The sequence below is a fragment of the Eimeria acervulina genome, genomic scaffold, assembly GCF_000499425.1.
Source record: "Eimeria acervulina Houghton genomic scaffold, Eah_scaff521, whole genome shotgun sequence".
In the NCBI taxonomy this organism is placed as follows: Eukaryota; Apicomplexa; class Conoidasida; order Eucoccidiorida; family Eimeriidae; genus Eimeria; species Eimeria acervulina.
Genome location: NW_013549749.1, coordinates 10,957 through 21,016, shown reverse-complemented (window position 1 = coordinate 21,016; position 10,060 = coordinate 10,957). Strand labels below are relative to the sequence as shown.

Below are 10,060 nucleotides of genomic sequence, written 5' to 3'. Positions count from 1 at the left end.
TCAGGTATATCCAACAACAAAGGGCATTAGGACGGCTGGGCGCCTGCTTAGCGAGCAATACCCACTGTTTCAAACTCTCTCCCTCAGCAGTATCAGTCTTTGTTCTGAGGTGTAGGGGAGACCCCAGCAACTTGAAGATGGAGATGAGAGGCAAATTGAGGAAGCGCTAATAGAAGACTAAGCTCGAGCGTGCTTAGTCACGATCCGCTAAGGGAGAAGACAAGGGACCAGGGGTGCTGCTGCATTTGCTGAGGCTTCAATCCTCTCACCGTAAACACGAATTCCTTCTTTCCCCAGGTAGAAGAAGTACTTGTTTGTTTCTTGCAGGGTTCAGCAGCATCTCTTAACCATTTGATTTCACTAATGTTTTTCTTTTCATTGTCTATTTATCCTGACGACAGCATCAAAACTCCACACGATCCCCGATCCCATAAACTAGAGTATATATATATATCTATATTATATATCTCTTTTACGCTCGTGAGTGCAGCAGCTGAACTGCAGCAAAAGCTGCATTGTTATTTTTATTCCTCCTTCGGCGCCGTCTATCCACCACACAAACAAAGGCAAAAAAACAGAGACAGAAGTAATCTTTTAAAAGCGCAACTAGAGAAACGAGAAAGAAAAGTAAAAGAGCTCTGACTGGTGCCCTCTTCACCAATACCCTCAATAAGCTATTATTGAAGTAGTAGTGATTGAGCGCTTGCTTGAATGCCTTACTCGCGCTCTTCTAAACAAAAGAAAAACCGTTTTATTAAGAACTATCCTTAACCCGTATTGACGCATTTGTGCAAATTCTTGTTGAAGGATTTACTTCACCAGTCACTCGTTTTAGAGTTTTGCATCGCGCTGTCTCCTTATTGTTGTTCTTTTTCTCTCGGGGTGCCTGCGCATGCATATCATTCAGTAATAGCACTTCTCCTTATTTTATCCTCTTTATATTGATACCTAAATTAGTATGTTAATGCTTTAATATATAATTTTAATTGAAACACAGAGAGAAGAAGAAGGCTTTGGCTGTCCTTGTCGCTATTTGAACTGTACTCGTCTGGTAGTAATTCGCTTATTCTTCTACAAACACAATTAAATAATATAAACAAAACATTAATGTATAAAATTATAATTAAGCTAATAGAATCCTTTCACTCGCTGCGGGGGCCTTCCGTGCAGCAGCAGCAGCAGCAGCACCAAGGCGCAGTGTATGTACAGCGTGCTATATATCTGCTTATCTCAAACATTTTAGGGAATAAACATGTAAATAAAATAAAAAAGAATTTTAAAATATATATATTGCATGCAGAAATGTATATACACCTGGGCTTATCCACTCGCTACTTGAGGCACTGAGCCGGTGGTCTACAGCTGCTGCTGCTGCTGCTGCTGCTGCAGACAGCAGCAGCAGCTGCAGCAGCAGCTACTGCAGCAGCAGGGGGGGCCCTCTGTTCTGTTTTATTGTTTGCTTACTAGGAATGCTTTTACTCTGTTTAATTGAGAAGTATTTATTGTTTTAAATACATATTATTTTCTATCTTCTTAAAAATCTGTTTGCTGCTGCACAAACTGCTGCTGGCGCCCGAAGGACACAGCGTAGCAGCTTGAGGACCTGTCTCTTTCTGTTGATAGTTGCTGTCTCCTTCTACTGTCTCCTTCTACTGTCTCCTTCTACTGTCTCCTTCTACTGTCTTCTGCTGTCTCTTCACGAAGACCGTCTCCATAGACCCTCCACCTCGAGGCCCCAGCCATTTCAGGCCCAAACACTAAACCCTAAACCCTAGACCCTAGACCCTAAACCCTAAACCCTAAACCCTCTGACGACTGTCTCTTTGTTCCGCTGCTGCCCCGTAAGTCTCTTCAGATAGCTGAGGAGAGACACAGGGCGCCAAGAAGGAGGACCACAGCAGCAAACTAAATAGCAGCAGCAGCAGCAGCGGCAGCGGCAATAACAACAACAGCAGCGTCATCAGCAGCAGGAGCAGCAATAATAGCTACGGCAGCAGCAATAGAAGCAGAAGCAGCAGCAGCAGCCGCAGCAGAAAGAGCAGCCGCAACAGCAGCAGCAGCAGAAAAGTAAACAGCAGCAGCAACAACAGCAGCAGCAGCAGCAGGAGTAACTGTAGCTTTCTCAGTATAACTTAGCAGCACTGTACATCTCTTATTCTTTATTCTTCTTCTTACCCCTTAGGGGGCCCCCTATGACTTGTTTTGGGGGCCCCCGGGGCCCCCCTAACCAGTGAGGATGGGTGCTGCTTCCAGCGCCTCTGCTGCAGCAACAACTGCTGCTGCGGTGCAGCTTCCTTGCTGCTCTCTCTGCAACTCGCAGCAGCAGCCTCCAGCAGGGGGCCCCAGGAGGCAGAAAGAAGAGAGCCGCTGCTCTGGCTGGAGCAGAGGGGCCCCTATGAAAGCATTTGCTAAAGAGTTGCTGCTTGCTGTTGTCGATAGAAACCCTCAGCTGCTGCTGAAGCTGCTACAGCAGAAGCCAAGACCGCAGCAGCAAGTGAGGCAGGATCCTCCACGTTGCTGCTGTGCACGCAGATTGCACGGAGATTGCTGCTGTTGCTGTTGCTGCTCCTTCTGCTGCTGCTGCTGTTGCTGCTGCTGCTGCTGCTGTTGCTGTTGCTACTGCTGAAGGCAGCAGACGGTTTTGCATTTGTCCTGAGGACTCAGGCTTCGTGTTGGCGTAATCGTCTGCTGCTGTTGCTGCTGCTCCTGCTCCTGCTGCTGCTGCTGCTGCTGCTGCTGCTGCTGCATGCACTAGAATATGTGTATTTGCTGTTTGCGCATGCAGGGGGAGCCTTTAGCTTTCTCAGGAGATGCAGCCTGTCTTCACGTGGTGTTTGCTGCGCTGCAGCAGCGACAGCAGCAGCAGCAAGACATGGCGTTGCTGCAGATCCTCTTCTCTCACGGTTGCAGTGTAGATGATGGGTGGCCTTCTGCTGCGTACTTTAAGCTGCAGCGCAGCAACAGCAAAAGTAGCAGCAGCAGCAGCAGCAGCCCCGAGGCTGCAGCAGCAACCGAACGAGACCTTCAGGGGACCTCAGCGGGTTTTACGCACTTGTGCGTTCAGAGATCATCAGCAGCAACAGCAGCAGCAGCAACAGCAGCAACATGTGATGCTTCTGCAAGCAACAACTCGTGGGGAGGGTTTTCGATGCAGCAGTGGGGGGCCCCCCTACCAGCTGTGCTGCAGCGCCCTAAGGGGCCCAGCAGCAGCTGGGGCCCCCTATCTGAGGGATGGCTGTTTAGAAGCGAAGGCGCAGCAGCAGCAGCAGCAAAGGGAGGAGACACGGAGCAGCAGCAGCAGCTGCTGCGCAGACTGAAAGCTTCACCGCTGCTGCTGGTGGGGGAGGTAGGACTCCTCTACAGCAGCAACATTGCAGTGCATCATCTCATAGCTGAGCTGTCTCTGCAGCCAGGTAACTAACCCTAAACCCTAAACCTTAAACCCTAAACCCTAAACCCTAAACACTAAACCCTAAACCCTTGTCCACCGCAGGGGTCTGGGCGGGGAGTAGAAGAGGAAGGGTTAATTAGGGTTTAGGGCTTTCATTTGAGGGTTTTGCTGCAGGTAAACTCCTCGTTGCTGCTGCTGCTGCAAGCTCACCTGCAGTGCTGCAGCGGCTGCTGCAGCGCGGAGCAAATCCAAATTTTATGCGGGTGCGTCACAGCAACAACAGCAGCAACAGCAGCAGCAGCAGCAGCAACAGCGGCAGCAGCAACAACAGCAGCAAACAGACAGACAGACAAACCTAGCAGCAACTTGAGCAGCAGGGACACTTCGATCTTGCTTCCTTTGCTGCTGCTCCTCGTTGCTTCTTGTTGATGCTCAGTTTGCTGCTGCTGCTGCCGTGGGTTTTGTTTTGTTTGCTGCAGCACGGCCTCTCTGCCCTCAGTGTTGCTGCTGCTGCATGCGGTGCAGCAGCAGAAGAGAAGGTGCGGCTGCTCTTAGCTTTTGGGGGGGCCCCCGAGGCCCCTATCCCCCTGTCTGCTAAGGCGAGATGTGCTGCTGCTGGAGCAGCAGTAGCAGCAGCAGCAGCAAAACGGCTTGCTGCCTACGCTCTTAACAGCTGCATTAAATACCACCAGAGGAAGGCAGCAGCAGTGGGGACAGAGACTTTTGGAGATGCAGCAGCAAAAGCAGCAGCAGCAGCAGCAGCAGCAAGCAAGCTACCTTCACTAAGCGATCTCGAAGCTGCTGCAGCAGCACTCACCCACCCAGTGGTAGTTTTTGCTGCAGAGGAGACGCCTGCGCTGCTGCATGCAGCAAGCAACAGAAACTCTTCTCTGGTTCGTTCTTTGATGCACCTGTCTGTACACCTGAATGCTGCGGAGGGGGGCTGCTGCAACAGCAGCAGCTGGAGCAGCAGCAGCGGAAGCAGCAGTAACAGCTGCTGCTGTTGCTGATACACTTGTTTGTGCTGCTGCTGCTGCTGCTGCTGCTGTTGCTGCCTTTCCCTTAACAGCCCTTCCGACCAACAGCAGCAGCAGCAGCAGCAGCACTGAACTGAAAGTGCTTCTCGTGCTGCGACATTGTCTGTTTTTGCTGCCCCAAGGCCCGTACCTCCATGGATTGTGGTTTTGCTGTTGCTGCTGCGTTGTGCTGCTGCTGCTGCTGCTGCAGATGCAGCTGCTGCTAGAGAACGGGGCCTCCCCTGAAGTGTTTATTGTCTCTTCTCGCCTGCCTTCTCCTCTTTTTTACTCTGTCTTTTGGGGTCTTCTTCCTGTTGTGCGGCTGCTGCTCTCTTATGGGGCTAACCCTTTTATTGCAAAGGAGGTAAACTGCTGCTGCTGCTGCTGCTGCTGCTGCTGCTTCTGCTGCTGCTGCTGTTGGTGCCGATGTTGCTACTGTTGATAATGCTGGTGCTGCTGCTGCTGCTGACGCGATTGCTGCTGCTGCTGCAGATGATGCTGCTGCTGCTGAGGGCGATGCTGCTGCTCCGGTTGCTGCTGCTGCTGCGGCTGCTGCAGTGATCTTGGTTTGTTTTTGTTTTTTCTTTGTCTAGGCTGTCTTTCTGCTGCGGTTTATTATTGTGGATGTCTCTCTTTGTCTACTTCTTCTCTGTCTCTGTCTCTGTCTCTGTCTTTGCTTCTTTTTGTCTGTTTTGTCTCTCTTTGTCTCCCTCTTATATCTTTTTGTATGCATATCATGTATATATATATACGTATATATAAATATATCTATTTATATAATGCATAAAGGCGTATATCTATGCATATATATATATAAATTATATGCATATATGTATATAAATGCGTATCTATACATACATTTATATAGCTAAATGCATATATATATATATGCGCATATAAATAAATAAACAAACAAATAAATATAAATATATATATATATATTTATATATATTTATTTAAATAGATTTATATATATTTATTGATTTAGGACGGAGAGGGTTTGGAGGTAACCGCGCGTCGGGCTTTGGAGTTTTCGCTGCTGCTGAAGCCGCAGCACATTCAAAGACTTAACCTGCCAAAGGCACCACCTGCTGTCTGCAGACAAGTGCTTTCTCTAGTCGGTATGCTCCTTCTGCTGCTCCTGATGCTCCTGATGCTGCTGCTGATGTTGCTGCTGCTGATGCTGCTGCTGATGCTGCTGGTGGTGGTGGTGGTGCTGCTGTTGCTGCTGCTGCTGGTGATGCTGGTGATGCTGCTGGTGGTGGTGATGTTGCTGCTGCTGCTGTTGCTGTTGCTGCTGCTGCTGATGATGATGCTGCTGCTGCTGCTGATGATGATGATGGTGGTGGTGCTGCTGCATCATTTGCTGCTGCTGCTGCTGCATGCTTTGCTTCTGCTGCATCTTCTCTTGCGTGTGTATGTCTGAAGAGGCTGCTCAGCGGCACTGGGCGTCTGTAGCTTTAAACTCCATCAAAAACTGCAGCAGCCCCTCAGCAGCAGCAGCAAATGCAGCAGCAAATGCAGCAGCAAACGGACCTAGTGCTGCTGCTGTCGCCCCAAAGGCCCCCGTGCTGCTGCGAGCAACATGGGAGTCTGCTGTATTAAAGGGGCCCCCCACACCTCTGGCTATGGAATCTACAATAACTAAAAGCACAAGCAGCAGCAGGAGCGGCAGCAGGAGTAGCAGCAGGAGCAGCAGCAGGAGCAGCGGCGGGAGCAGCAGCAGCAGAAGCAGCATCAGCAGCAGCAGCAGCAGCAGCAACAGCGAGAGGGAGAGCATATTGAGTGAGGAGAGGCAGCTGCTGTGTATAACAAAGAAAGAGCTGGCGAGCGTCTCTGCTGCATCTGCGGTGTATGCACCTCTGACCCCAGTGGTAGGGGGCCCCCCTTCTTCGAGTGAAGGAGAAGCAAATGCTGAGGGCCGATATAATAAATGCTTGTCGCCTCTACCTTCTGTCTCTTGTCTCTTTTCTGTAGAAGCGCAACCATTCAGAGGGAAGCAGCTTCATCAGGCTTCAACAGAGACGCAGCAGCAGCAAACAAAACTCATAGAGGGGGCCCCCAAACCCGATGAGGGGCCCCCAGTGTGGGGTAGAGCAGCAAGCAGCTGGTCGTGGGCAGATAGCCCTTCGCTTGAAGCCTCATCTCCTGCTGCTGCTGCTGCTGTTGTTGCTGCTGCTGCTGCTGCTGAGGACTCCGCTGCTACAGCTGCTCATGGACATGCCGCTGTTGCAACTGTTGGGCCTCCTGAAACAGCAGTTGCTGGTGCTGCAGCAGCTGCAGCAACTGCTGTTGCTGCTGCTGCAACGGGTGTGAATGCTGCTGCTGCTCCTGCTAACGCGCAGCTGTCTCTTAGGGCAGATGGGCCCCCGAAGACCCTCATGGGGGCCCCAGAAGAGCGCCTCTCAGGGGCCTCTCAGCAGCAGCAACAGCAACAACAGCAACAGCAGCAACAACAACAGCAACAGCAACAGCAGCAGAAGAAGCAACTCTCTAAACGCTTGTTGCAGAAGGCTGCAGCACGGGGGCCCCCGCAGCAGGTTTCTGGGGCCCCCCCCCTTTCTCTCTCTGGGAGACAATCGGAGTTAGTCTTGCGGGTAAACAACATGGCAGCCTTAGGGGGCCCCCAAGGGGGGCCCCCCTCCGAGGGCCCTAATAATCAATTATTATTAGAAGGGATTCAGCAGGGGCCCCTAACAGGGGGCCCTAGGAGACCATTCTTATCTGGGGGCCCTAAAGGGGGTCTCCCTGGCCCCAAAGGGGGGCCCATCTCAGGGGACCCCAAAGGGGGGCCCACCACAGGGGGCCCTAAAGGGGGGACCCTCACAGGGACCCCCAAAGGGGGGCCCACCACAGGGGGCCCCAAAGGAGGGCCCATCTCAGGGGGCCCCAAAGGAGGGCCCTACTTGGGGGGCCCCAAACGTGGGCCCCTTTCAGGGGGCCCCAAGGGGGGGGCCCCCTTAGAGGTCCCCAAACGTGGGCTCCTTTCAGGGGGCCCCAAGGGGGGGGCCCCCCCAGAGGGCCCCAATGGAGGGGCCCTCTCAGAGGGCCCTAAAAGGCCTCTGTCTGGGGGGGCCCCTAGATGGAGGACTCTGCGCCGAGACTTTTCAATTGCTCAGCTGTTAAACCGAAAAAGGGGGGAAAATTCGCAGCAAAGAAGGTGAATAAAAAGATTTTGCTGCTGCTGCAGCTGCAGCAGCAGCAGCTACTGCAGCAACAGCAGCAGCAGCTGATGATGATGATGCTGTTGCTGTCCACTCAAGGGGCACCACGGCGGGGGCCCCCTTGTCTTAGATAAAGATATAGGGGCCCCCAAAGAGGGGGCCCCTCGTTTTAGTTGTTCGGGTTGAGATACATCACAAGATAGAAGAAGGAGACTAGGCCCCCTCCTTGCAGCAGTTGTGCATGCATGTATTTCAGGTGTATATGCAGCTAGTGAGTGGTCCATTGGTCTCTTTAGATGCTGGGGGCCCCCCCTCCGATTTTTGTTTTGTTTTATCTTTTATATTATGTGGTTTTGTTAGGGTTTGTGTCTCTTCTGTTTCTTTTTCTCTTCTTCTCTATAAAAGATTTGTTTGCTTGCTTCTTCATGTGCCTCTGCTGGCCGTTGTTTGTTGTTAGCAGCAACTGCAGCAGCTGCTGCAGCAGCTGCTGCAGCTGCTGCAGCTTCAGAACGAGCGGCTGCTTTTGCTGCTGCGCTGCAGCAAAACAGCTACTCAGGCCTCATAGGTGGAGCTTTGCATGCATTATTTTGGGTTTTGTTTGTTTTCAAAGGGCAAACAAAAGTAGGAGACAGATAAACTAGCTGTCTCGTTTACGTCTCTTGCGATAACCATTTGGGGTGTATGGGGACCTGCAATGCTCGGGTCCTCCAAACCCTAAACCCTAAACCCTAAACCCTTTTGAATCCATCTGCTACTCGCTGCGCCCATATTCACCAGCTAGCAGCTGTTAGCTGAGGAGCTGTTCTTAGCAGGAGCAACAGCAACAACAGCAGCAGCAGCAACAGCAGCAACAGCAGCAGCAGCGTCAGCAGTAGCAGCAGATGATAAGGATGTATAAACCTATCGAGCAAAATGCAGTAAAACACAAAACAAACACAAACAAACAACCCAAAAAAACAGACAGAAGGCAGCAGAACGAAGACAACAGAAGATGAGACAACATAAGACAGCAAAATAAAATAAAAATATATTTAAATAAATAAATAAACACAGCAAAGACACACAAAACATTAAAAGGAAGAAGAAGAGGGGGAGAGGGCGATGACTTATATGAAATCATCGTAACAAAGACGAATTTACCCTTTAAAATAAATATTTTAAATATATTTAATTTAAAAAATAAATATTTTAAATATATTTAATTTAAAAAATTAATATTTCTGTTTTTTTTCTGCTTTTTCAGCACAAGACATGACGGGCTCCGCTGTCGCAGCAGCAAAACCTCAGCAGAAATATTGTTCTTTTTGCCTTTTTATCTTTGTTTTTTTTTGTTATTTAGTTAAATATTATTTAAAATAATATTTATTTATTATTTTAATTCTTTTTTCTGCATTTTATACAGAGAAATGCCTCGCCTCACTCCCCCAGCTGCACGCAGCACACCGCGGGCGGTGACTCTAGAGGGGTTTCGGAGCTAGCGAAGGACTAAAAGCCTAAAAGAAGATTGAAATAAATAAAAATAAATATATTTAATTAAAATTAAAATATATTTAATTCATTTAAGTTCATTTAAAAGGAGTTTTAAGGCCTAAAGGAGAAGAAAACAATACAAATACCGCACACCAACTGCAGCAAGAGAGAGAGACGAGGGGGCGTTGCTGCTGCACTGGGTGAAGGGTCCTGCTGCTGCTGCTGCTGCTGCTGCAACAGCTCCAACAGCAGCAGCAACAAGAACAGCAGCAGGAGTTTGTTTTGGTCCTTTGAATCTTCTGCAAATGAAAACTTTTTGAGAGCTCCCAGACCTACTTGGGGGCCCTCCTCTCGCAGCAGCAGGCTCGCCTCAGCAGCAACTCTAACTCCTGCAGCAAGTGTCTATCTCCTGTACAAGCAGCAGCAGCAGCAGTAGTAGCAGCAACAGCAAGAACAGCAGCAGCAACAGGAGCAGCAGCAGCGGAAAGTGAAGGTCTGCACGATCCCGGGCAGCACATCAGCAGCAGCAGCAAGAGCAGCAGCAACAGTAGCAGCAGCAGCAGCGACACTGGCTCCCAGCCACCCCAGCAGCATCATCATCAACAGCAGCAGCAGCAGCAGCAGGATTTCTTTGTATCGGCCATGTCTTACAGGGCGTTAGATGATGACTCTGGAGGGCATGGTGTATGCTCCGTGTCTGCTGCTGAAGCAGCAGCAGCAGCAGCAGCAGCAGCAGCAGCAGGGGTTTCTTTGTCTCCTTTTCTTCCTCAAGATATAAAAGACGCTGCATACAATTTAAATTCTTCTGCTTTATCTACAAGGACGCAAAGCCCCTGGGCCCCTGCAGAGGGCTGTCTGCCTGATCCCTCTGCTGCTGCTGCTGCTGCTGCTGCTGGTGGTGGTGGTGGCGGTTCTGGTTCTGCTGCTGCTTCTGTTGCTGCTGAAGCATGCGGCGATGCCTCTGTTCGCACAGCAATAAGCAGCAGCAGCAACGAAGCAGATCTGCAGCAGCAAGGCGG

At 50.3% G+C, this 10,060-nt stretch overlaps 4 protein-coding genes across 4 annotated transcripts in view; 3 read left to right on the top strand and 1 right to left on the bottom strand.

The window, feature by feature from the left end:
* Positions 1 to 2,779: 2,779 nt before the first annotated feature.
* EAH_00041370 (ankyrin repeat-containing protein, putative) lies at positions 2,780 to 4,968 on the top strand (the record flags this gene model as incomplete). Its single annotated transcript, XM_013395154.1, has 5 exons — positions 2,780 to 3,413; positions 3,566 to 3,654; positions 3,871 to 4,284; positions 4,619 to 4,771; positions 4,966 to 4,968. 5 exons carry the CDS (start codon positions 2,780 to 2,782, stop codon positions 4,966 to 4,968), a joined length of 1,293 nt encoding a protein of 430 aa, XP_013250608.1.
* Positions 4,969 to 5,521: 553 nt separating this feature from the next.
* Positions 5,522 to 5,809, bottom strand: EAH_00041360 (hypothetical protein; the record flags this gene model as incomplete). The annotated part of the gene is made up of 1 exon (XM_013395153.1): positions 5,522 to 5,809. The coding sequence occupies one exon, from the start codon at positions 5,807 to 5,809 to the stop codon at positions 5,522 to 5,524; it is 288 nt and encodes a 95-aa protein (XP_013250607.1).
* A 226-nt stretch (positions 5,810 to 6,035) lies between these two features.
* On the top strand, positions 6,036 to 7,571 carry EAH_00041350 (hypothetical protein; the record flags this gene model as incomplete). The annotated part of the gene is made up of 1 exon (XM_013395152.1): positions 6,036 to 7,571. One exon carries the CDS (start codon positions 6,036 to 6,038, stop codon positions 7,569 to 7,571), a length of 1,536 nt encoding a protein of 511 aa, XP_013250606.1.
* Positions 7,572 to 8,977: 1,406 nt separating this feature from the next.
* The window catches only part of EAH_00041340 (hypothetical protein, conserved), a gene marked incomplete at both ends in the record, with an annotated part of 4,601 nt that continues 3,518 nt past the window's right edge, over positions 8,978 to 10,060 (top strand). The window contains 2 exons of the mRNA XM_013395151.1: positions 8,978 to 9,022; positions 9,372 to 9,957. Of these exons, the coding sequence (XP_013250605.1) occupies positions 8,978 to 9,022; positions 9,372 to 9,957 (631 nt within the window). The remainder of the gene's footprint in view (positions 9,023 to 9,371; positions 9,958 to 10,060) is intronic.